Here is a 26,706-nt window from a genome sequence, read left to right as displayed (position 1 = left end):
TGATTTACGACACATTATTTACAATTAACTCATTCAATGCCAGGGACGTATTTTCACGTTTTTTTGTTTTGTTTTTTTTTTCCTCCAGAAATTCAATCCCAGATACTTGCGTCTTGATTTTATATTTAAGTATCTGGAAATTAATGTCTTATGTACTTAAGTATCTGGAATTTAATGTCTGGACTCTTAAAAAACGTGAAAATATGTCCCTGGCATTGAATGAGTTAACAAAAATAAAACGATTTTATTATTATTTGATTTTTGTTGTTGTTGTTAACCGTTGACACAAAAAGCTTTTCTAATATTTCTTTTGATGTGGTATCACAGCAGTAATCATCAAAAGTGCTCATGAGGCCCCAAAACAAAAAGCCTGCAGTCAAAACCTTGAAAAGATCAAAAGCGTCTTTGTGTTAGAACAACAAACAATTCTTCCTCCTTGGCCTATTTTGCATACGTCCACGCGATGGGGGCCTTTTTTGCCGGCTCTCCTGTAGTCCATCAGCGCGGCATCGGTGACTCGCCGCAACGCTAGGCTAACGAAAGCTAACCGCCAACATGCAGACAGGCTAGCCTCGGCGCGGCGTTTAAGCTAACCTGCGGTCAAAACGGACAGCGCGTCCACAGAAGAGTAGAAGCCGCCGTGAGGGAGGATGAGGAGGAGGACGAAGAAAAGACGGGGAGCAGGAGGAGGAGGGCGGTCATGCTGGAGGATACGTACCCCGCTTGGCTACAATCTCGATAGGGCAGCACTGAAAATACACTATAGAAGGATCTTCTGCCACTGATTAGGACTATCCTACAAAAACAAAACAAGCTCATCAGGAGGACCGTTGGCTTTTCTTCAAATGCTGCTGCCATTTTTTTTTTTTAAACAAACCAAAAAAAGTTGTTAGAAGGGCAGTGATTCCCCCCCAAAATATTTTTGATATATCGTTTTTTGAAATGTGGCCCCCACTCGTCTAAATACGACATGCTGGTGATCTATTATTGACTTTGTGAAATTTTGAATTAAGCGCCAAATTCCACTTGTTATTATTGAGCTCAGGGGGCGGCCATTTTGACATTTGTTGTCGATCGAGGATGACATCCCGGTTGCTCGGGGCTCCGGTACTGACCAATCACGGTTCGCTTTGCAAAACATCTGCCGAATGATTAGTCGTTTCCAGAGAAACTGTGATTTTATGGCAGCTTCAAGTGGCAAAATGGCCGCCCCCAGATATGGATTAAAAATAAATACATTTTGCTGCTTGATTCATATTCCACAAACCCAATAATCAGATCACCGCGTGGCCTTATTTATTAATGTAAACAACATTTTTGGATTGACTTCTCCTCTAAACATTCCATACACGTTTTTCATGGCAAATTAAGTGAATCGCCGATGAAAAATTGCAGGCGCCGCCAGCATTTAAGTTGCCCATCCTTATTCTAGATAGTCCAAAATCCTCCCAAAAATAACAAAATGCTCCAAACTAACCCCCAAAAAATGAGCTTGTGTGTGTGATTTCCCGCTGCGGCAATAAAGTGAAAGTGGACAAATGAAAGAAAACCCGCGCTCGAGTTGACTTAAATTGCACTCCCTTCGCACCTGCCGTTGCGCATGTCGTGTTGCCGCAGGTTCTTAATGAAGTGGATCTTCTTGTAGCTCTTCGGTCGAGGGGAACCCGACAGCGTTCGGCACCTGTGACGCAAGAAATACCGCCGAAAAAGATGGAGCGCTCGTGATAAAGCCTTGCCGCGGGCGGAACGCGCTTCTACCTGCGCAGAGGTGCGTTCTCCTCGATGTCCTCTAACGTTTCCAGCGAGGAGCGCTGAGAGATAAGACGCCGTCTGCAAATAATGGAAATCTTCATTACAATTTATAACATTTAAAAGAAAAGCAGGCAGAAAAAATTAGGCTGTCAAGTTAATACAAAAAATTTATGATCCATGATAAAAAATGATTTTTTGTGCATTTATGGCACTAAAAACATGAACACTCTTATATCCATTAAATATAGTGCGAGAGAACAAGCACAGTGGAAACCAAAAAATATATACAACCAGTGGAAGTTTACAGTAAACATATCCTGTATTTTTAAAATCTCATAATCATGTCCAGAGATGCAAATTTTAAAACGCAGTTATAACCATAGTTTTTGGTAGGTTTAAGTAGGATTTAAGAGGATTTGACAATCTGACAAAAACTTGGCTGATTTGATATGCCGCCCTCTATAGGTCAACAGTGCAATTACACCTAAAATAAACGGAATGCAAAACAAAATAGTTATGCCTCGTGACAAATAAAATAAAAAAAACTGCAAAACTGCTCCTTTACTGTATTTAAAATTTGAATGACTCTTGATACAGAAATGGTTAGAAATAAAACATTGAAATTTGCACATTTTTTTCACATAGAAAGACTTAAAAATGCAACTAAAGAAGCATTCGTACCTCCAACCCGGACCAGAATCAACATCCACTGGGCTAAAAGTAAGACGGGTTGAAATGGTAAAGAACTCAGGAGCAACCCAAGCTGTCACTGATCGACCCGACGGCAATCAGCTACAGCAATAGCTAAGCATATGTTTTTCCGTGACGCTTAAATGGTGACACATAAACCGCCGTCGACACCAAAACAGGTCGCTGAGCACATTCTGTCACAATCGACATTCATTTTTCACACTGCGGCTGCGTGACTTTGCTCCCCGTTCAAGCAGTGGCCTCACGAGTGAGTGTTAAGAACGTCTGTCCCAAAATAAGATCGTCAAGTGACTTCTCCTTCAAAGTGTTTTGGGCGGTGGCAGTTGTTTGGGCCATGAGTATGGCAATCACACACTTGTCATGGCGATTTATAATATAAACCAATTCAAAATCATTTAGAGTGTTTACTATTGTGCCTAATTGGAACTAGAAGTACTTCCTGTTTCCGTGTTGATGAATCATGGGAAATAAAATCCGACTATAGCGAGCTGAGCTTTCTGGCGGCGTGTTTCCAACGTGGCATAGAGAGGTATGTTCTAGCAGCAGGGTTTTGCGAGGGAGAAAAAACGTGCGCATTCAAAGATTGATAGCTAGATGGAGCCAAAGAAAACATGTATTGTACATGCTCACGCAGTTGACTGGAGATGCCTTCAATGACCTCTGAAATAGTTGGACGTCTTGAAACATTTTATAGTTTATTTCACAAAACCAAATCTGAACAGCTACAGGACCAAGAAAAACAACTTTGCGTTGACCTGTTTCGCACTGTTGCCCTGTCATCCAAGACAGCATTAGCTAAAGTTAGCTAAAGTTATAACACCACCCCCTGGTCACCAGATTAACTCGCGATTAAATTTGCTATAAATAGTTCCTGGTGTGAATTGATGGCATGTTTGATTTGAAGGAAGACTAATGCAAAAAGCAGCTAGCTAGCAGTCTTGACTTCTACTGGACTTTTCCATGCTACCGTTTGCCATCCTGTTATCAGCCAGCTAGCTACAACGTTGCTAGCATGCAATGAATCATTGTTAGAAAAACAAAAACTTGAATCTGTGACCACGTGAACGGGCTTTACCGTAGCGTGTAAAGGCTACACTATGACAACGAGCGAGTGTCACGCAACGCTGCGGCATCCGCGCAAGCTGCGGACACTTAAGCAGGCTAAGCGCGTTTTCCCGTCGAGTGTGTGGTTAATCAGCGACAGAGATCAACAAAAGACGCCTGTGTTGTGGAGGGTCTCACTTAAGTCACGTTAGATGGGGAGAAGTGTTTACGCAAAGAGCAACACGAGAACATTTTTCACGTTAGCTTTTACGGCGCGGCCGGGAAACGTGTGCGGCACTTCATTCTTGTCTACATTTGGCCTATTCCAAAATGAAAATAAGTCATTTGTCATGTATCCTGCGCATTATTACGTTTTACAATCTGTATTATGTGTTTTGAAATGGTATTTAGCGACCTTTGGCGGATCGCCGCATACTCTCGGTTCAGCTTCTCCGTGTTTGCGGGATTTTTTTGTTTTTTTTGTCTGTCAGTGATTTTACTCTTCTCCAGAGGAGGAACAGACAAAGTGTTGACATTTCTTCAGAGCCGTGTGATGTGTAAAATTGATGTGGAGCTGCCAAAACGTATTGATTCATCGACAACGAATTGATTATCAAATAAATCGACAACTGTCCTGATAATCGAATAATCATTTTGAGCTATTATCTAACTTAGAACTGTTCAAATCTTCTGATGTCGGATCCTCAACAGGAATTATTTATTGATTTTTGTAGTTCTTCATGAAAACAGACAAGCAAGAGCCAAAATGGCTGCCCAAAATACCCATAAAAGGCATTTTGCTGAAAGAAGACGCTAGGGAGCTGAAATTTCACCAGATGGTGGCAAGATGTCAAAGTTCAACATGGCATGGCAACCGCCAGGGGTGCAAGATACTGCATGGAAGAAAATGAGCCCAAAATGGTCAAAATACTGCAAAATACCGTATCGGATTATTTGTATGAAAGATGAAATAATGTATAGAGTAATTGCTTTGTAAAAATATTTTGGAGTGACCATCTCTATTTTGACGGCTTGTTTTTCTGCAAGAGGTCTGGGAAGTTAAACACTGTCATTTTTAATGGCCAAAAGAAAATAAGGAGGCGCTTGAGCACGTTGTTGACACTGGCTGACCCCTTGAGGACTTTGCACCGAGGCCTGCGGGCCAACGGGCGGCGGGATGTTCTGTTCACGCCAAATACCGCTGAAACAATAACACTCCAGCGGGACACCCGCTGACTTCTCCAGTCTGACATCAAACATTTCCACCTATACAGTAACAAGCTATAGTTTTGTTTTTTGGCAACCTAGCCATGATTTTTTTTTTTTTAACCCTTGTGTGGTATTTTGACCATTTTTGGGCCCTTATCTTCCACATCATTCTAAGAGTATTTTAGCCAAGGGATGGCTCACTCTTGATGGTCTGATAAACTACATGGTTGTGCCATGTTGAAATTTGACATGTTGTCACCATATGGGTGAAATTTCAGCTCCTTAGTGTCTTTTTTCAGTGCTTTCGAGTCCACCGTGAGCCTCTTGCTTGTCCGCCTGCCACTTCCTGAATGGAAGCCAGGCCGCAGGCCAACAACAAGTCTGAGGGGAGACTGTGTCTGCTCGGCCCCTCGCACAGGAAGTGAAAAAAAAAAAGGGAGGGGGGGAGTGAGAGCAGAAACGAATGCCTAATGCTGGATCATGGCTTCATTTGATTGGTACACTTGCTACACTACATTGTGTAGCTGTAATGTTAGCGCAGATTTGCTATACATTGTTATGCTAGGTGAAAACAAAGGCAATTTCGCCAAATGGGCAATATGGGTAAATGTTATTGTTTAGGAGCCGCCACAAATCAGGGTGAAAAAACAAATCGGATGGGTAAAGGAGGGGTGAAATAAATCTGACCTCGGGCACCAGATTAGGAACTTGCATGTGCCACACACACACACACACACACACACACACACACACAATATAGTGTATGAAGTGCTGCCTCCCTGATTGAAAATTCTCCATAAAATAATATCAAAGTTTCCCTCCCTACTAGGCTCTGCTTCCACAACATAAATATTCTTGCTTTGCTCAATCCCCTTGCTCCGCCCCGAGTCGTCATGGCGATGAAAGCCATTGGCGCAGCACCAGATGGGCCCGAGTCGTTTTTCTTGCATGAGACAAGATTGGGTTATCCAGTCAAATAGAATCGTTCTTGATTCTTGGGGTATTTGGAAGATAAGCGTGTCTGACATGTTTCTCAAATATTCGGCCAGTGTTTGACGTTGACCCCCCCCCTCCCTCACCTCCAAAAAAAAAAAAAATCTCTTCAGAGTAAGCCAGTGTCAAGTGTATTTCAAGATCAGGAGGAGGGGTCGGGGGGGGGGGGGGGGGGGGGGGTCTTCAAGGGCACATCACAGCAGAAGGTTCTGCCATTGAGAAGCATCGCACAACTGCTGCTGACGGGTGCTCTCTCTTTAACTAGCAAAACCTTTGAAAACCCTTGGTGCCCCCCCCCATACCAAATAATTGACTGACATGTCACAGTTCCGAAAAACTGCTAAATAACCGAAAATAGAGGAAAACGGTAGCCCGCTTCAATCGGTACCCCCTGCCCACTGTTGTTGTGACCTTTGGCTTGTCCTAACATGCAAGGATTACGTTTGAATAAAAACGTTTTATTTTGTAACATTTGCTGTTGCTATTTATTTATTCAACATTGTATTTTCTATTAAAAACATGCTATGCACATAGAATATTTAGGGTGGCTGGAATGGATTGAACTTCAAATCAAAAGTGTGTTCTTAATGTGTTTAGATGAAAACAAACAAGTATTATAATGACACACTGCTTTCACTAAATGTGTGCCATTTTTTTCAGGGGTAACTTCATTGGTGGGGGGGGGGGCACAGTGGTAAAATGATTAGCACATCCACCTCACTGTGCAGGAGGTTGCGGGTTGGGTTACGGCTATGGCCTTCCTGTGAGGAGTTTGCATGTTCTCCCTGTGCCTGTGTGGAATTATTTCCATGTACTCCGCTTTCCTCGCACATTCTAAAAATGCTTGGACACACAAAATTGTACACAAAAGTGTATTTGTGAGGATGGATGTTAGTCTTTTCAGTTGTGCGCTGTGATTGGCTAGCAAGCAGTTCTGTGCGTGCCCCTGCTACTGCCCAAGGCAGCTGGGAAAGTCTTCATCATACCTGCGACCCTTGTGAGGATAAGCGCCTACCATAATGGTTGGATGAACTACATTGGCACATCGGCCCATTAATATCCATGTATAGTTAAATACAATAGGTTTCATATGAAAGCCACCCAAACTCTTCAAAAGCCACAGAAAAACCTCTACTATAAAATGTATATAAAAAAAACCCTTTTGCGGAATCCGCGGGCGGCGAACCGTGGCTACGCGAGGGTCCGCGATTTGCATTCACGGCCCTTGTCCACAGGTTGTTTTGAGGCGGCGTGCGCATGCGCGTGCTGCCAAGCCTTTACCTGGAGCGCTGCAGCTCGACCGCCGAGTTGGCGATGTGTCCGGCCTCTGCGCAGTAGTTGAGGGAGCCTTGCCTGGAAAACGCCGCGGGCGACACCCCCGGAGTGTACGTCTGCAGCCTGCTCCGGGCCGAGGCGGCCAGAGCCGAAAGAGGCGAACCGCAAAACGTCGGGGTCGGCGGCTCGCCCTCGCCGGGCTCCGGAGCGACGGACGCGGCCGAAGCCACCGATCCGCTTCGGCTGCTCGCCGCAGCGAGAGCCTGCTTGGCCAGGGTGCTCGCGGCACTCGCGGCGGCCGCTAGCGCTGCCGCGGCGGCGGCAGAGGAAGCTTCTGGGTCTTCGAGCTCATCGGCGGCGACGTGGTCGGTCTCCGGGTGGCCGTCGCGCACGGGTCGCCCGTCCAGGGAGATGTTGGTGAGAAAGGAGAGCGCCGCTTGCCTCCGCCTCGGGTCCATGCGCTTCCGCGTCTGCGAGCCGTTGATGCGGTGGCCGTGCAGGAGCGCGGCCGCCGAGGCTCCGCCGCCGCTGCTCGCGGCCGCCGCCATGCTTCCTTCCCCCCGAGGCTCTTTCCTCCCGAATCGTCTTGCAGCCACCCGCGCACCGATGTCCAGCGTCGGTGGCTCTTTTGCGGCGCACGCGTGGAAAAACAGTGGCTTGAAAACAGGCAGGTCACGTGGTCGCAGTATTGTGGCAGTCAAGGGAGCGTTTGGGCCAATCAGGCGCCGGCTTTGCACCCCCTCCCTTTTTGTCCACGAGAAGCCGCGCGGCGCGAGTCGTGTGTTGTCCCACCGCTTGCTTGCACCCGAAAGTGCGAAGAGCCACCGCCCGCCCGCGGAACCTCGCCTCATTTGAAAACACACACCGCACCGATGACGACGAGCGCAGAGGAAGTTCTGTGACCAACAATGCCTCCTAGCGGCCGGAAGGAAATAGTTGGGCTCTGACAACTTGATAAAGGACGCCATCTAGCGGTACAAACGAGCGATTCGCTTTGAATGGAGAAACAAATAATGCCATTGTTGTTTTACAAATTGTTGTCTTTATCATGAATGACCCATTCAGAACCGACCAAATATGAATTCTAGTATTGATATAATAACTACGGGAGTCTTTGACTCCTGAAATTAGGAGTCTGGTGTTGTTTTTAGTTAAAGGATTTTATTTCCCCAAAAATACTTTTCACGCACAAAAAAACCAATATATAGAGTAAGTTTTTTTAAATGTTAAAAAATGACAATGTATAGTAAGGCTTTTTTTTTGCAACGAATGACTATGTATAGTAAGGCTTTTTCTGCAAAAAAAGACCATGTATAGTCTGTCTTTTTTTCCCTCACAAAAAAAACATGTATAGTAAGGCTTTTCTTTTTCAAAAAAAAAAACGCCATGTATTGTAAAGCTTTTTTTTCCACGCAAAACGGCCATAAGGATTTTGTTTTTCGCTAAAAACAAACATGTAGAGAAAGGCTGTTTATTTTGCACAACACAACCATGTATATATATAGCAAGGGCTTTTTATTTATTTATTTATTTATTTTGCAAAAAATGACCATGCATGGTAAGGCTTTTTTTCCCGCACAAATGCCGTTCATGTATAGTAAGGCTTTTTTTCCACACAAAAAAACGACCATGTAAAGTGAGGCTTTTCTACCATGAAAAACGACCATGTATATAGTAAGAGTTTTCTCAAAAAAACAAAACAAAACAAAACAAAAACAATAATCCACCATGTACAATAAGATGTTTTTCTGCAAAAAAAGAAAAAAAATCATGTATAGTCAGGCTTTTTTTTAAATACAATGTAAAAGTAAGGCTTTTATCTGAAAAAAAGACTTTGTATAGTCAGGCTTTTTTTTTAAAAATACCATGTAAAAGTAATGCTTTTATCTGAAAAAAATGACCATGTAAGCCTTTTTTCCTTAAAAAAAAAAGATCATATTCAAGCTATATCTTTGCAAAAATGGACCATGTATCGTGAGGCATTTATAAAATAAATAAATAAAAAAAGACCAAGAACACACACGCAAGCCACCAGAACAATAATTTATTTATTCATTAAACACTCTCAGTCGTTACCTGACGAGTAAAAGTGCCTTTGACGCCACCAAAATAAAACACCACATAACAGTGATAGATAACAACACGTGCATCACTTTTAATTTGAAAGCAGAAGGCTTGAGCGGGTCAGGCAGACGTGCCTGTTTCCAATAATGTCCAGCAGATGGCGGTGACAACTCGCTGAGCGCCTCCCGATTGAAGCGCTCCAACTCAGTCAACTTTGATCAAACACAAACTCCGGATCGCGGAGAATCACTCGGTCGACTTCATGCAGTCATGCCAAATGAACTTGATGGCAGAAAGAACGTCTGCTGTTGATTGCTTGGACAGAAGGCGTCGCCTCATTAATAGCAGCCTGAAAACCTGGGATTTAGTGACCCCTGCTGGTCACAGGGGGCAAAGGCACGCTTCAAAATGAGCAAGATTTAATGATTCTTTTGCATGACATTTTAGATTTTTTTTTCATTGGTACTCATAAAGTACATATCCATAAGGAACTTTATTCAAACATTTTTCACAGCAAATTAAATTGTTTCAAGAGAAATAAGAAAAAACAAAGCACAGTTATGATGCAAAAATATGACGCAAACTCGGTGCAAATGACTTTTTTTTCATGCATTAATAATTAAAAAAAAAACATTCGTCTGTATCCATAATAATAAAACTCCATTCCGCCCGAATGGGGGGAATGAGGTCGTTCGCGTCAAAAGCAGGCAAGAAAAAAAAAGAGAGAAAAGCCCTCGGAGAAGTCACTAATGATCCCCGAGCAATTCACACATATTTATTTGTGCATTTTAGAAGCTTCAAGCCAGGGAGTGAAATCCGGACAGGTTGTTATAGCTACGCAATCGGCGGGGGTTCCGATGCCTATTTAAAAGCCCTCTCGGACCCCTCCCCTCGCCCTCTTCCCCCCTTTAAACTACATTATATATCACACGCACTGCGATTCGCCATCAGCTCCAAAAAAAAAAAAAAAAAAAATCGTCAAATTGGATCCTTTGAGAGAGTGAGGCAACGTATCGTCACAGATCCGCCTTTGGCAATTGCTTGCGAAAAAAAAAAAGTCAAGCAAGCTTTTAAACATTCTTTTTTTTTTCAATATCTGACTGTCAGTCGCACGCGAGTCGATCCCATCCTCGATCTCGTTTGCTTGAGCCACTTTGGTTCCGATCGGTGCGCGCGTTGGGCGGGCGCGCATCAAGCGGGGCTCAATTGACGCCGGAGTGCTTCGGACGAACTTTTTCCAGGATGATATTCGCAGGATATTTCGCGGTGTTGCTGTGCGGACTCACGCGTGTCATGGCAAGTTATCCCATCTGGTGGTAAGTCATTTTGGAGGCTAAAAGTCTGCACTTTTCATATTTGATTGCATCCGTTGTGCTCTTAACGTACTTTTAAAATCATTATTTTTTTTTTGCAAAAAGATCTCATTCAGGTTTTTTTCCCTTTCAATTATTATTTTGCTGTCTGTCGGTTCGTTTCGGATCGTTTTATTACGACGTCATTATCACATGTGTTAAGTTGAATAAATATACGTTAATGGATATTTAATGATAGATGCGGCATGCCAAACTGGCTGCTAATTGGGGCGACTGGTGCAGGTGCGCGTTCGGAATGGTCATCAGCGGTTGGGATGCTTTGGTGAAAAAGACTTTTTTTTTTTTTTTTTAAATTGAAATTGCTTCAAAGAACGTTGAACGATACGCAGTTTGTTGTGGCGTCAACTGCGTTGCATCATAGCAAGAGAGGCGTGTGCAATATTTTGTTCTTTGCCACAAGTAGGGAAGTTGTGGTTTCCTTGCAACTTGTTAGTAAACCCGCACCAATTTCCACAAACTTTATGCGCATGGCAAGAAATGAGCCACTGAGCGGGTGGACCCTGAAAACGTTTCTTCATTTATGTGCGTGGGAATGACGCATCTTAGAAGCTTAAAACAAATAAAAAATTTTAATAAATAAATCATTACATTTGCATACTACCCCCCCCCCCCCGTTTTTTTTCAAAACGGTTTCTCTGCGCTTTTACTCCCCACAAGTTGAGAAGAACTGTAGGTCCGCATTGCATAGCACAATCGTCAAATTTTGAAGACTTAATGGAAGAGGCTCAACGTGTAGAACTTGGACTTGATTTTGATTGAAGCCCTGCGCACTGCTCTGCTAACTACAACGTGGTTTTTGCATGCAAATACATGCGCTTATTCATATGCACCTGGCCACCTTGTTATTGTGAAATATGTCAATATGATAACTTTTTAGTATATTTTTTGAAACGATATACTTGTGTTTCTAAATAAGGAATTATGTTCTCATAAATGCCGACATAGGCATCCCGCCAGTAAGCTTATATATGTATGTAGAAACATATTCATATAAATGGATGTGCATGGATAGGGTTGAGGTGTTCAAACTGCAACCCGGGGCCCAATTGTGGGCCGCCATTTTGTGGCTGGCGGCCTATGCTAACATCCATTTTTACATGGCTATGAAATTTTAAAAAAGTGATGCAAAACGTTTGATGGTAGACAACATTTTCCCACCGAATAATTTTATAGCACTGTACCTTAATGCGTCATATGATTTGCAAAAAAAAAAAAAAAAGAGCTTCAGTGCTGTCCTTTCCGGGCATCATAAATATATTGTCAGTGCGTCATACGCAGCAAGCGCAGAAATGATGGAATATGACAAACAAAAGCTCATGTATTGATTTTATGAGTCAATATTTGTGCATGGTTGGATATTGGGTGTATCTTCCTGTAAGAGGTCCCCTGTTGATTGGAGTGACGACAAACTCATGATTGGGCAGGAAGGAAATACTGATATAACATTTGAGACCATCGGTGGAAAAAAAAGCTGAGTCACATCAGGACCAGTAGTCCTGGTTCTTAATAACTCATCCGTACAGCATCGGTTGATATGTTTTGAAGGATGTCCGCTAGGGATGTCGAGATCCTGTTCACACGAGTGGAAATTGGGCCTGATTTCAACATTTGCATATTATATATTTATGTATCATAAATACTACTTCACTAGCCAGATAAAAGGAGGTGTAAACTTAATAAATAAATAAATAAATACAAATTAAATATACAGTTTGGATGAATACAATTCTGTGCAGTATTTTGTCCAATCCTTCAATATTTACATCAAAAGCATTTCACATCAAGGGAAAGCATAAAAAAACATAGTAGGGAGCTGAAATTTCACCCAGATGGAGCCAATATGTCAAAATTCAGCTTGGCAGGACCACTTACTTTTCAAAATAGCAGGTATGTGCTATTCTTTGTCAAAAACGAGGGGCGGAATGGCTCGGTGGTAGAGTGGTCGTCTCCCGGCCGAGAGGCTGTGGGTTCGATTCCCCGGCCATCAAGACCATGTCCTTGAGCAAGACACTGAACCCCCCCCTAGTCAGTAGGTAAATAACTAGTTAGCGTAAAGCGCTTTGAGTACCCAAGATCGAAAAACGCTATAAAAAATGTGACCGGGACATTCGTGTGTGGCAACGGGAGCGTCGAACACAAGCGTTTGCTACACGACTGCTAGCAAACAATCCCTTCATTGACGCCTTGCTTAGAACTCATTTTGTTTGGCGGCAACGCGTCCCGAGCCAAATAAGGCCGGCGTGGTTTAGCGGCACGCTCGGGCACCCCAAAGATGCGGCGTCTTCTGCCGTGATTGATGGCTTTAATGGAAAAATAAAAAAAAGAATAGTCAGCCGCCAACCCCATCCCCCTTTCAGGAGAAGTACCTGGAGGTGAAAGCTCGCCACCGCACATTCCTTTTCCCAAACATCTTCTCTTGATGTCAAAGTCGGCTCCAAGGCCCCGGGGCCCACCAGTAAAGTGGTAATTGTCAAGCGCGCTCGCCCTGCTTGGGCTTGCTGAAATATGCATTAAAGCAGCGCTAGATGCGCTCATATAAGAGGGGGGCCAAGCGTGCACCCAGAGCAATTTTGCTCCCGGATCCGATTGCTCGCAGCTTTTGAGCGGGTCCCGTCACTGGGAATCCGGTCCGCGGGTCGGGACCTCACCCGAGCGTCCTGAAGCCCCAGCTGCTCAGCCGTACATCAATGAGCGGTCCTTCTAAAGCACCTTTTGAGATACAGCGCAAAATATTCGTCCAAAAAATAACGAGCGAGCGATTCATCATTTATTGGAGGAAAAAGTACGTTTGTGGAAAAGCAAGGCCGTTTGAAGTGATCGCTGACCACACGGATCAAGATGAACGGACAACAATTCCCGTGGATGCTACTGGAAAATCTCGAAGAAACACTTGCGTTTAAAATAGCCATTTTGTAACGGCCAATGATTTTGTCCGCTAAGTCCAGCAGAACAAATTGTGAAAGGGCTAAATTGGCCATCAAGCGTAGAGGGCAGATGCCCGGTGGGCTGACATCTTCTGGGGCCAAAGTGAGTTCCCTCCATTTTTCCCAAGAGCCCAGTCCACAATTTAGAGTGCGCAGCACATAAAATAACTGACAATGTTTGATTCTCTATTTCAGACATTATTTGCACATCATAGCATGCAAAAAAGTTGTCTGAAAAGTCATCGTTTCATATCATCCGCGTGCGTGTCCATCTGCATGTGCGCATCCAGTCAATTCCCTAATATAAATGCATACGTGTTGGTCTGTGAGCTTTGCAAAACCAGTGCTAAACCAATGCGTGCTATTTTGTCCAATCCTTTTATTGTTATATCAAAGGCAGGCAGCTGAAATTTCACCCGCACGGCGACAACATGTTCAAAATGGCTAAAATACTGCGAGAATGACGCAGAGGAAAACGACACGAAAAAAATCATAATACCGCACAAGGGTTAAAGATTTATGAATGTAAAGTCAAGCGCCGTGGAAAGGTCAAAGACGGCAGGTTTTTTTTTTTTTTTTCCCTGCGAGTGTGGAGGAGGTTCAGGATGTGACTGACAAGGAGCTGTTTAAAAATGCGAGCCTGCGGCGCTTCTTTTCACCTCACACTGATCAATCGCTTTGCATTCGCACTCTTTTGTTGTGCGTGGAGCAAAAGTCTGCTCCGCTCCGGGATGTGGACTCGGAGCTGAGTTGCGGTTTCGAGGGGGGGGGGGTCAGGGGCCGCAGTGAGGTCAATTTGTGACGGTCTCGTCTCGTTTTCAACTCTGCTGATTTACTGTAGTGCTGTCTGCGGAAACCAGGCGAGAAATTCTGCCGGAACCCGCGTGACAAATAGCGGCGGTATCGTCTTGAGGGCACGCAAAAAGCCGAAGTCACCTCCGGGAAAGTCGTGATAACATTCATCGGAAAGTTTTAATTGCGGGCGGCCATCATGACATGCTGGATTCGCGTCGTCGGAGGGCACGCCGGAGCTATTCAAGGTCAAGGGGGTCATTTATAGGAAAAAAACGCAAACCGGTGTCGGGAATTTTGCCAATCGCGTCGCGAGTGGTCTCTGGACCAAAGGTCAACAGCTAGCCAAGCGCTAAACATCGGCGGATGCGAAGGCGACCGGATCACAAGATGAGTGAGTCGGTCGACTTGCCAAAAAATCACTTTGCGGATAACCCGTAGGGCATTGGCCAAAGATAAAAAATGGGGGTGTTCTTTCAACAATTTATCTCTGTTTGGACTTGTGTCAAGCACTCGGAATAAGCGCAATAATCAGGTCAACAGTTCACGCGGTTGAAGCTAATTGAAATCCAAATAGGAAATCCAAATAGATCATCTACAAAATACGGTACATATAAAATTTCTTGGATTACGCGGAAGAAATGTCAATATTTTTGGTCGACAAACTTGTTCAAACATATTCGCAAATTTACAAGTCCCTTCAAAAGCAAGTTGGAGGATATTTGCCGATATGTACAAACGTGCTTGCAAATACGATCAAACATACTCGCAAATACGTTCGAACCAACTTGCAAATACGATCAAACGTATTTGCAAATCAACAAGTACTTTCAGAGGTATTTGCAAGTGTGTTCAATGATACAAATATAAGCGTACTGTACTTGCAAATATGATCAAAATGTTCAACGTTGAACGTACTTTTAAATTCGCAAATACATTCAAACATGTTTGCAAGTCCGTTCAGACATATTTGAATGTATTTTGATGGTATTTCTAAGTACGATAAACGTATATGCATATTTGAACGTACTTGCAAATACAATAGAAGGAACTTGCAAATACGTTCAAACGGATTTTCAAATCTACAAATACTTTCAAACGTATTTGCACGTACTTGCAATACTTTCTTCAAAACAAACAAGCAAATATAATTAAAATATATTCAAACATACTTACACGTATGTTTGATCGCATTTGCGAGTACATTCGTACATACTAGAAAATACGTATTAATGTACTTGTGAATACGATTAAATACGCTTGCAAATAGCAAATGTAAACAAACATACTTGCAAATATATTCCAACATACTTGCAAATATGTTCTAAGGTACTGTACATACTTGTAGGCTAAATAAATATTGAAAACGTAGCATTTTTTCTTTCATAATACCACGGGGTATAAAATACAATGAAATCCTTCTTCCAAATAAGTTCAAGGTACTTTTAGGCTAAATGCTAACAGCGTAGCATTTTTTCCCATAAAGCCACGAGGTATTAAACACATTCAAACATACCTGCAAATACCTTTAAACAGTCTTGCAAATATGTTTGAGGTATTTGCAAGTATATTCAATATATTTGAACATACTTGCAAGTAGCATAGAAACATAATTGCAAATAGATTAAAAAATAAGTGGAAATAATACGGGATATATTTGCATATATCTTCCAAGCTACTTGCAAACACGATGGAATGAACTTGGGGGGCAAATGCTGAAAACGGCATTTTTTTTTTCCCATAATGCCATTGGGTATAAACACATTGAACTCTTATTTGGCTTCGCACTTAGCCACGCTAATGAAGATAGCGAGCTAGAGGGAAGGCGAACGAAAGCAACGATGTCACGATGGAACCAAGTTTGCACTTGTTTCATCCTCAAAGAAAAAACGTTGAAGGCGGGAAGTGGGGGAATGGTGCTTGTGTGCACGTGTTAGCCTTGATACGCTCTCTGAAGTTTCCACGTAGCCTTTGCACTCTTATTAGCCTAAAGAGTGTTAAGTGCGCGCGCGGCTAATGACAAGGTGTCGCTCTCCGCGCTGTCAGCTTCGGGTCTATGAAGACCTGGAGATGCATTGTGGACTTTCATCTGACAGAAGCGCTGCGTTGGCAGGCCTGCAATTTCCATGCTCGCAAAGGCCAGGTGTCTGCAAGGCGGGACCGCATTGATGGACGCCTAGCATATGCTAGCTTTTTAAAAGGAGGTTTTCGCCTTATCGAGATGAATTCCCGCGTGTTTGTTTCATCGCCATTAAAAGGTAATTATTAAAAAATGTTGTAATTGAACAATGTAATCCATACATACTGTATACATACTGTATATAATAATTTTTAAAAAGTACATTATGTCCAGTAACCGATCAAACGAATAGTGTATTCATATATTTATGAAATTGAAATAGTACGTCATAATGAGGGTTTTATAACTTTTGAAAACTTTTGCATTATGGGCGTCCAGGCTAAGCCAATCATTGAAAGGCTTGCAAATGTCATAGGTTGGTTTTGGGGTGTCAACACAAAATTTTCTATTGTGCCCTGTTTGCGAGTTGCCGTTGTAAAGGACAAACGCAAAAATCGGGGGAAATATCGGCTTTTCAATATGACCAAAATCAACATCTATTCGTCCGTCCATTTTCTAGAGCGGCTTGTCCTCACAAGGGTCGCAATGAAATGAGTACAAAATAGAATAAACATGGTGGATTCACGCATATAAACTAGCAAACATTCTCAACAGTTTTTCCTGGCGGTCTAACGATCTTCTGCGCGCCTAGGTCACTGGCGGTGGGCCACCAGTACTCGTCATTGGGCACGCAACCCATCCACTGCGCCCACATTCCCGGCCTGGTGCCCAAGCAGCTGCGCTTCTGCCGCAACTACCTGGAAATCATGCCCAGCGTTGCGGAAGGGGTGAAGATCGGCATCCAGGAGTGCCAGCACCAGTTCCGAGGGCGGCGCTGGAACTGCACCACCATAAATGACAATCTGGCCATTTTTGGGCCTGTTCTGGATAAAGGTAAGTCCTGGCCTCAAGCTGTCGATTTCGCAACGCCCCGTAGCACTATGACTAATATGGCGCTTTGTGACCTCCCAACAGAGCATTTGACAAGTGTTGCATGTGATTTTCACGACACCCGCAAGCCGCCCGTCAGCCATTACGCTCATTTAAATCCTTCTCGAAATAGAACCGAGACAACAGCACGCCTGAAAGCCCGCGTACAATCAAAGCGCCTTCGGTCTCGTCGGCGTTTTCTTTAGGAGGGAATCCCCGGGGATCGTTCCGCTCCTGATCCTTTCTAGCCCCTTATACAACACTGGAGACTCAACGCCGGCGTGTTATCGAACGTGTTGACTTTCGGCGATGATGAATTGCGATTTCCGCACGAATGTCAAGTCAGCAGAAAATAAAAGCTCAAAACAAGATCCGGGCAGTATTCTTTTCCTGTGTAGGTGTATTTACATAGAAGGGAAACTTTTCCGACGATTTGTCAGTCGCTGCCGTTGATGGTAATAGACGTCACAGATCCGTTTTTACTAAAATAGCAGTAAATAAGATATATTATATAAGAAATAAGATCCCACTGTCAATGATATTTAAAAATCGGACAAGCAAAAGGCAGTTTTGTGGAATCAAATCATCATTCTGATTCTGGGAAAAAATCGTCTGTTGTTGACCTCCTAAGCAAAACGCACTATCAGTTTTGAGTCAGAAAGACTGACAGACATGAGCGTTGCGCCGTACTTCCCATGCGCCGAAGGCCGTTTCTCCCAACTTAAAGGACACGCTTGGCAAATAGGCAACAATACTAAGCTCCCGAACTTATCACCCGGCTACCACAAGTTGAACGTAAACATGCGGAGGTGCCACGGCTTTAACCTCTCAAGCCTGAAGACTTAATGAAGTCTCGAGCCAGGCTTGAGGATGAGTAGGAGACCGGAGGGATTCTCCTTTTGTGGAGGCGCAAATTGCCGGGGCGCAGCAGCCAGTGGTCTCGGGTAGATCATTTTGATTGGATTAAGGTCGGCCGAGCCCCTCATAATGCGAGAGGTCAAAGTGGCTGGATTAAGTGCCTTTGTCAGAGTGACCGGGGGCGCTCCCGGCCCTTTGATAGGGCTTAGCCGGAGAGGGCTTCCATTTCATCCGATTTGATTGATGCCGCTATTTGCCTGCGCTACGGCTCCATTGTCCTCACCGGTGTCCGTTTGTCTGCGATTCAGACTGCAGCGTGTCCATTTCCTCCTGCTTCTTTCGGGATTTTATAGGTCTCGCTTGCCACCCGGAACGCCGCCGGCGACGTCGCCCTCCCCTTATCGCGCAAGCTTTCGCCGAGTGACCTTTCACGAGAACCGTCGACCGACGGGCCGCCTCGTAGCTTAAACCGCGCGGTTCCGCCCGAGGGCTGCGTCTGCGCTCCTTCATTTGCATCACGCAAAGTGTCAAAACATGCACCGCAGGAATCCGCCCGCGATGAAAGGCAACAGATCGCCGCGCAGGTGTTATGATCCCGAAGCTGTTTTCGGCATTCCTGGTATTCGCCATCGCTTTGTGAGTCAGTCGATGGCATTACAGAGGCCTCTTTGAAACAAAATGAGGCAACCCCAAAGCGCTACCGGCTCGATCGGGAACCGGACTGACGTAACGCCTGCGCCGAGGCTTCCGCGTTCCGACGCGGTGAAACGATGTCTCCGCTTCTCGACCGAAGCGGGACGACGCGGGCGGCGACCTGCGCCGAGGTGACGAAAGCGTCCGTTTTTGGGATGAGCTAGGAAGTCTGCGCTTTTCCCCCAAAACGAACGTGTCGCCGCGCTGGGGGAGGAAAGCCAGCGCGCCGGTATATCATTAACTCTACGCGAGAAAGAAAGAAGGGGCGTGGCAAACGGAGTTGATGGGGGGACCTCAGCCCCGCTCCCCGCTGGGCTGGGCTCCGAGCACAATATCTTTGCAAGCATGAGATTAAGCAGGAGAAAAAGTGCTTTTCCCCATTCACACGCCCTTTAGATTGTTTTATTAAAGCATGTGAATAGGGATTTCCCCGTCTGCCGACAAGCAGGGTCCGGCCAATGCATAGTTCTCTGTTGCTATGACTTAACTTGCTCCCCGCTAATCACCGGCCAGGGCAAATTTCATATAAAATATCTGGAGCCATTGTGGGACTAACGCAGCGTGACAGTGGAGGCACAATGGGGGATTCAGCCCCCCAGCAGGTTGCAGGGACCACTTGGCCCGCCGGCGTTTGGCAAAGTTTGGCGGGGAAGCGCGGTCGGGGGACGCGAAGCCTCGTCGAACGCCGTCGATCGCTCTTAAAAACCGGTGGCGGAACGAATGCCGGAGCAGGTGAAATAAATGTTATTGTGGTTGTAATTGGCCGCAAAGGTCAAGCTCATGTGGATGACCCAAATATCTTCACCAGGCTTGAGAATCCGCCTCGCGAGCTCGCCGCTTTCTGCCCTGATCCGGAAACTCAACCGCATGCCAATGAAGGCAACTATGAATATTTTGAAGAAATCCACCGACGGGCTAACGTCTGCATTTGGTACTTTTTCTCGGGTTCCGTGTTCACATGGAGAGGCCAGGGCCTCTTTAATTGCTTCCCGGGTCCTTTCCTTTGCTCATTTTGTCCCAAGATAATCCTCTTTTCCTCAGCCCGTTCATCCCTCAACTCGCCTATCCTTTGCAGCGGCAATGCAAAGCTGCCGCAGGAGTTCATCAGGGCTCCGCGTTAGGGCCACACTTGGTATCCCTTTCAGTGTCGCTAGGCATTTACGGAGCGGACAAGTGAAAGTCCAAATGCAAACAACCATGAAGCATGAAGGCATTCTTTGGAGAAGACGATTGATGGGGGAATCATAAACGTTGGATTTAGACACTTTACGGGGCAAAATCAGGTGTCTAATTTAGCTCTTCGGCTATGACTTGTACAACCGCAACTGCAAGGGCAGTTTAAGCTCAGATAACAATCTGTTTGTTTGTTTTTTTATGAAAATTAACCCAATCAATCCCAAAGACATATATTTTTTTTTATTGACAGTTATTTGTACTACTAAAGAATGAAGGAACCGAGTAATGTACTTAAGGAAGAACTAACGTATTTGATTACTTGAATGAAGCGATTAATTATTTTATTTAAAACATTATATAAAAAATATAGTTTGTAGAAAAAGATTAAACTGAAAATAAAGCCAAACATAACAAGACACGTATTCTGTTCGAAAAGAAGTAGGAAGAAGTAAAACTACTTTATGTCTTATCCCTTTTAAGTATTATATAATACTCTAATATTGCTACACATATAACACATAATTATGTTTAAATACTCTATTTAAAGATACAAATTTTATGTTAAATACATATATAACATTCACACATCATAAATATCCATATAAACATATACTTACAAAAAAAAGAAATATACTAGTTATACAACGCCATATAAATAATATAATGCACTGTGTATGCATACATACACCCCTTTTAATATAAACATGTAATAATTACACATACCTACTATATAAACATATCAAATACGTTAGGTACTTAAGTTATAGTACTCAATCACCTAGAGTATTTGATTACTTTAGGACTTATTTAGCTAAATTAATACATTCCTTAATTCATTTTGTGCCAGCCATTTTTAGGAGCAAAAATAAAAAATAAAAAAAAGGAAATTATACAAATAAGTATCTGAGTTGAATGTGTGGCTAGACTCTTTAAAAAGAAAAAAAAAAGTAAAAATACGTCTTTGAGATTAAGATTCAATTGATGATATTCATGGACATCTAACTACACTTTTGGTGGTGCGTTTTTTTTTTTTTTTTTTTACTATCCTGACAGTTAATTAGATCAACACTGCTGCCTTGCACTTTCCGCAAACGGGCAGCTTGTACTTTTTGACGGTTGGGATTCTGTTAAATTTATGGCAGCCAGTGAGCTTCCATTCAGTAGCTGTTGCGGGGCTGAGGGAAGAGGATGACAGTGGGCCTTCTCTCTTGCGTCATTGTTGTCTAACGCCCGTTAGACCTTAAACTGGTTGGAACCTGCAGGAAGGGAGGGGCTCCTTCTGCCTTTAGCTTTGTACCTGTCCCTTTCGTTCTCCTCCTTCACTCTTGATCTTCAGCAGAAACACGAATGTCTTTTTTCCCTATTTTTTGCAGTAATACAAGATGTAATTCCGCAATCGTAACGTCGTTGGCTTTGATACGTAAACGCCCGTCGGTGCGGTGCGTGAGGCCGTTTCCTAACCTTTGAAAAGCTTAATTGAGCTTCTTAATGATAGAGCTGTCAGGCCCACGTCTTCCTCTCATGCCGCCTTGATGAGTCAGCAGTTAAGTATGGCAGGCCAGAGACAAAAGGCCCTAGATGGCCTTCTTCACAGACGTGACGATTGATGTCTGGGATCTTTTGTGGATGCTACCTAAACAAACCGCTAATGACCTCCGCGGCACAAGTTCACCGCCTGAATGTGTCACGAGTGGTCTCGTTAGCGCGGCTTGAAAGATGTTTACTTTTGAGGTTTACGCAAGATGTGATAATACACTTCCAAACGGGTTGTGACCTACTTTCTCCATCCGTATGCCCATATAGGAGAGGAAGAGTCAGAAAAGGTCAAATTGTGACGTTTACATAGTTAACCTACAATCAATTACCGGAATTCCCCAGGTATAGGACGCACCTGTGTATAGGACAAACCCTTGATTTTAGGCTCTTCTGGCATTTTCTATGTTCCCGTTAAATGGAATTTCCGTGTTCTCTAACCGGTGCTCCATACCTTGCCAGGCTTAATTGAGTCAGCTGGAGTCATCATAACCTTTACACGATCCTCTCAGTTTTAAAAATATTGCTGCGTGTGAACGATAGACTCGGACGTTGGTTCAGTACGCTCGCTTATTTTACTGAAAATAATGGCGTCGCAATCTCAGCTAACACGGGCTACTGTTAGCAGCAATAGGCACTGGCTGCTGACAGCTACCTGATGTCGGCCCTCTGGCTCATATCATTACAGTAATTATGTAAGTAAGAATACGAACGATATAAAAATGTGCGTCTGTGCATCAAAATTATTATTTTTTTTAATTTTGGGAGAAAAAAAGTGAGTCCACAATGTAAAAAAATCAAACAGGATATTTCTTTGGCTTTGTTGGGTTTTGGTTCGGTAAGTCGTGGTGGTAGTTTTTGGGTTTGAGTAGGAGGTATCTGATAATTATATCTACAAGAGTCCCGTCTTTTCGTCTGGCAGCCACCCGAGAGTCGGCCTTCGTGCACGCCATCGCCTCGGCCGGCGTGGCGTTCGCCGTCACCCGGGCCTGCGCCGACGGTTCGGCCACCATCTGCGGCTGCGACACGCGTCACAAGGGCCCCCCCGGCGAAGGCTGGAAGTGGGGCGGTTGCAGCGAAGACGTGGATTTTGGCGACATGGTGTCGCGCGAGTTCGCCGACGCCAGGGAGAACCGTCCCGACGCCCGCTCGGCCATGAACTGCCATAATAACGAGGCCGGACGGAAGGTGAGATTTGAGGTTTTGTACTCGTTGTGCATAGAAAATTTCCATTCGAGTACATATCATAATTTTATCAGTTTAACACCTCTGCTCCAAACGAGTCAGCTCTTCTGCCGCCGCTTCCTAAAGCTATTGCTCATTTTACCCGCAGTCTCTCTATGACAACATTTTCCTGAAGTGCAAGTGCCACGGGCTGTCGGGCAGCTGTGAGATGAAGACCTGCTGGTGGTCCCAGCCGGACTTCCGGGTCATCGGCGACTACATGAAGGACAAGTACGACAGCGCCTCGGAGATGGTGGTGGAGAAGCACAAGGAGTCGCGGGGCTGGGTGGAGACCCTGAGACCCCGCTACAACTACTTCAAACCACCCACGGACCGCGATCTGGTCTACTACGAGGGCTCGCCCAACTTCTGCGACCCCAACGCCGAGACGGGCTCCTTCGGGACCCGCGACCGCGTCTGCAACCTGACGTCGCACGGCATCGACGGCTGCGACCTGCTGTGCTGCGGCCGCGGCCACAACACCAGGACGGAGAGGCGCAAAGAGAAGTGCCACTGCATTTTCCACTGGTGCTGCTACGTCAGCTGCCAGGAGTGCGTCCGGGTCTACGACGTGCACACTTGCAAATAACGCCCGCTTCTCGCATTTCGAGCGAGCCGCTTTGGACCGGAGCCGCCCGTGGACGGGACCTCGCGCGCTGTTCGCGGAGGCCTCCATTTTAAGGAAGGCTTCGCAAGGAAAACGTTGCAAACTGTCGGGATGCTAACGCGGACCATCGGTTTCTCAAGGTGACTTTGGGTAGTTTGGGAAAGGTCAAACACCATATTGGTGTTTTTATTTTGTTTCATTTTTGTCTTTAGTGTAATTTAGCTGAGATCGGCGGCGGCGAGGTGGAATCGTGGGGAACCCGTCGTCAAATTGCCTTCGGGAGCGCTTCGATGCGGTCGAGTAAAAATACGAGGTTCGTTCGGTGCTCGGTCCGTGTTTGTTTTTCTGAGGCCTTGCGTGGTAAAAACACTGCAAAAATGCTGGCCTTCCCTCAAGGTCAATTTGGCGACGGATTTTTGATCGCTAGTGTTAAAGCGTAAAGTCCTGAGTGTCTGAGCGAACGTCGTAATAGAAACGTTGTCATTGTGTTTACTAAGGCTCAGTTATCGTAATTTGTGCAAGCGTTACAAGAGCATTCTCTAAAACAAAAACATGGGAAATTTTTTGAACCAAAGAGCCCTCCGAGGAACCCCCGAAAAAAAAAAAAAATGCTCAAAGTCCAGCACTTGTGTCCATAACGTCCAATGAAGCACGGGTTTTATCAGTATTACGAATGTCTCATAGTAATGTGAGGCCTTGGTGACGAGGGGGCCGTTATTTATTGAAATAAAAAAAAAAATCCGCCATTTCCCTTTGATTTATTCAGAGGGACACTAAAAAGAAGAAAAAAAACCACACAAAAAAGTAAAACATAAATTCACACTTGACCCTTTAGCAGTATTTTTTGGTCCAATCCTTGAATCCTTACATCAAAGAGAAAGCATTGAAAGAAGACAGGAAGGAGCTGAAATTTCACCCAGATGGTGATAACCTGTCAGAGTTCAACTTGGCACATCCACTTAGGTATTACACCACCAGGAGCGTGCCATTTAGTGGCTAAAATACTGCGAGAATGATGTGGAAGAAAATGACCCAAAATGGTCAAAATACTGCACAAGGGGTCAAATATACAATTATTCAAAAGTTATCGTAACATTGCATTTTTTTCTTTGCAAAACAGAATAACTTGGTGGTATCACCAAAAGGTGTGAGCATTCAGTTCTGGTCACAATTAAAATGAAAAAGAAAAGAAAAAAAAGCAGTGTCGCCGAGGCGATCAAAGGTCCCGCCTTCTCATGCTGCTAAGTCTTCGTCGTTTAGTATTGTTTGATTTTGAGGTTCTTACATTGTTTTGTTTTGGTTTCTTTCTGTGAAAGAAGTTTCTTTTATAGTTCGGAAAATGTCAACTTTGGACGCATTTCTACAAAACGTGTCGTCCATTTTAAGCAAAAGTAGAGTTGGGCTTGTGTTAGTCGCTTTGTAGTCTGATTAGAGCAAACGTGATTTGACTTGTTGCTCCACTTTTAATTTAAGATGACTCACACTTGTGCTTTGTTGTGTTGTTTTTTTTTTTTTTTTCCCAAGTAAAAACTACTGAAAGCTGAATTAAGAGGTCATGTTGCCACTTTATTAGGTACACCTGCAGTTGAAGGAAGTTTCCTTGTGATTACATACAAAAAAAAGTCTTCTTTTTAAAAAATAAGACCTCAGATTTTTAAGAACCACCTATTAATAAACAAGACGTCATCTCATAATATTTTGACTTTTTTCTGAAACATATTTTATCATAAAATCATTTTTTGAAAAACCGTACAGTATTAATCGATCGGAGAATCATTAGCTTTAGCGGTGGCAAAAATTGATTTCGGATACGTCATTCAATTGCGTGTGTACCTAATAAAAATAACGCGCATTACAAAAGGTATTTTCAAAACAATTACTAGTTACAGTCTGTTTTATCTCCTCATTCATTTACGCATCTGATATACTTGTTAATTATATTACTTTAATATTTGCATTCTAATTACTTTTTACAATCCAAAGCTTTGTACATACTAGTAATTGTGACTTTTTTTTTTACAATTATTTATTTTTTACTATGTATATATTAGTAAGTAAATATATATTTGCAGAAAGTTTTTGTAGACTAATTTGCCTTACTTTTTTACACAAAAACACACACACACACATATATATAATATATATATATATATATATATATATATAATATATATATATATATATATATATATATATATATATATATATATATATATATATATATATATATATATATATATATATATATATATATATATATATTCATACCGTATACAATGTATGTGTGTGTGTGTGTGTACATCCAGTTTAAGTGTTGACACCGTATGACGTAGGTGTGTAACTCTGTAACATCTAAATAAATGGACATAAACAGGCAAAATGTGTCTGCGAGTCTCTTGTCTTTTTTATTTTTTAATAACTAAATTAACTGAACTGAAATGATAAAAATGTCATGGTTCACATCCAATAAATTCTTTCCAAAAGCAAATACTAAGTAATTGATTACTTTTAGTACCTGTTTTAAAGTACTAATCAATTATTTTAGTCATTTAAAACCTGAGGTAATTGATTACTTTTAGCACCTTAGTACCAAAACAAATTAGTTACTAACCCTATGGAAATAGATTCCTTTAGTACCTAAATTGTTTTAGGCTTGATTACTTTGTGTCCTAAAGTACTAAAGTTATCAGTTACACAGTAGTTAGGTATTTAAATTACTTTAGGTCCCTACTTTAATTAAATAGATACTAAAGTAATTGATTAGTTTAGGCACTCAATTACTAAGGTAATCCATTACTTTTTATACTTAAGTACTAATTTATTGTGTTAGTACCAAAATGAATCAATTACTAACCCTAAATTGATTACTTTAGCACCTAAACTAATCAAATATTTTAGGGTTGCATTAGTTGATGTACTAAAGTTACCAATTACTTTAGCAAATAATTACCAAAAAGAATCATAATTTCAGAAATTAATTCATCTGCCATTTTTAGAACATTCTTTAGACAAACACTTTACAATTATGAAAAAAATGAACAAGTACAGAGGATTGAACGACTGGACGTTAACGTCAAAATATGTCTTTGGGATTGAATGAGTAACCGTCTCAACAAATGACATTATATAGTTAAGTTTTTTGTAATCTTCGCACAGATTTCAATTAAATTTAATGACCGAATTGTTAGGAAATGGGTTTTTTTAAACAGCTCTCCCAATGAAAAATTCATTGTTAGACTAGCGAGCACGTTTCGAGAAAATCGCAAGTGCCTCCAAATGCAGCAGACGAATTTTGGGGACAAATAAGATTCCAGTATTTTGACAATGACACATTGACGGCAAGTGAAAGTTGACGCAAAAAGGTCGGGGGGGGGGACCGGCCGCTCCTTTGTCACCCACGTGAGACGGACATTGTTAGCAGATAGTTGC

General features: G+C 43.2%; 2 protein-coding genes across 3 annotated transcripts in view; one reads left to right on the top strand and one right to left on the bottom strand.

Moving 5' to 3' along the window:
* The window catches only part of cables1 (Cdk5 and Abl enzyme substrate 1), a 16,060-nt gene extending 8,264 nt beyond the window's left edge, over positions 1-7,796 (bottom strand). The window contains exons 1-4 of one of the 2 annotated variants that reach the window (XM_088428719.1): positions 6,991-7,796; positions 1,759-1,830; positions 1,589-1,681; positions 719-796 (exon numbers count right to left, since the gene is read on the bottom strand). In XM_088428719.1, coding sequence (XP_088284845.1) covers positions 719-796; positions 1,589-1,681; positions 1,759-1,830; positions 6,991-7,532 — 785 coding nt within the window. In that variant the 5' untranslated portion in view covers positions 7,533-7,796. The remainder of the gene's footprint in view (positions 1-718; positions 797-1,588; positions 1,682-1,758; positions 1,831-6,990) is intronic. The other variant, XM_088428720.1, reaches the window with a different exon arrangement.
* Positions 7,797-9,978: 2,182 nt separating this feature from the next.
* Positions 9,979-25,341, top strand: wnt3a (wingless-type MMTV integration site family, member 3A). Its single transcript, XM_088428721.1, has 4 exons — positions 9,979-10,364; positions 16,909-17,150; positions 22,369-22,634; positions 22,780-25,341. The coding sequence occupies exons 1-4, from the start codon at positions 10,291-10,293 to the stop codon at positions 23,257-23,259; spliced, it is 1,062 nt and encodes a 353-aa protein (XP_088284847.1). The 5' UTR covers positions 9,979-10,290; the 3' UTR covers positions 23,260-25,341.
* The last annotated feature ends 1,365 nt before the right edge of the window (positions 25,342-26,706 follow it).

Source organism: Hippichthys cyanospilos, chromosome 12 (genome assembly GCF_059441005.1).
Source record: "Hippichthys cyanospilos isolate Australia breed blue-spotted pipefish chromosome 12, RoL_Hcya_1.0, whole genome shotgun sequence".
Taxonomy (NCBI): Eukaryota; Metazoa; Chordata; class Actinopteri; order Syngnathiformes; family Syngnathidae; genus Hippichthys; species Hippichthys cyanospilos.
This window is presented reverse-complemented; position numbering and strand designations above follow the sequence as displayed.

What these genes read in the sequence shown, in the direction of transcription:
- wnt3a (XM_088428721.1), top strand. Translation starts at nt 10,291, where the DNA reads ATGATATTCGCAGGATATTTCGCGGTGTTGCTGTGCGGACTCACGCGT. An exon ending in TGGGCCTGTTCTGGATAAAG is followed by an intron (nt 17,151 to 22,368) that starts GTAAGTCCTGGC and finishes TTCGTCTGGCAG; the next exon opens with CCACCCGAGAGTCGGCCTTC. An exon ending in ATAACGAGGCCGGACGGAAG is followed by an intron (nt 22,635 to 22,779) that starts GTGAGATTTGAG and finishes TTTTACCCGCAG; the next exon opens with TCTCTCTATGACAACATTTT.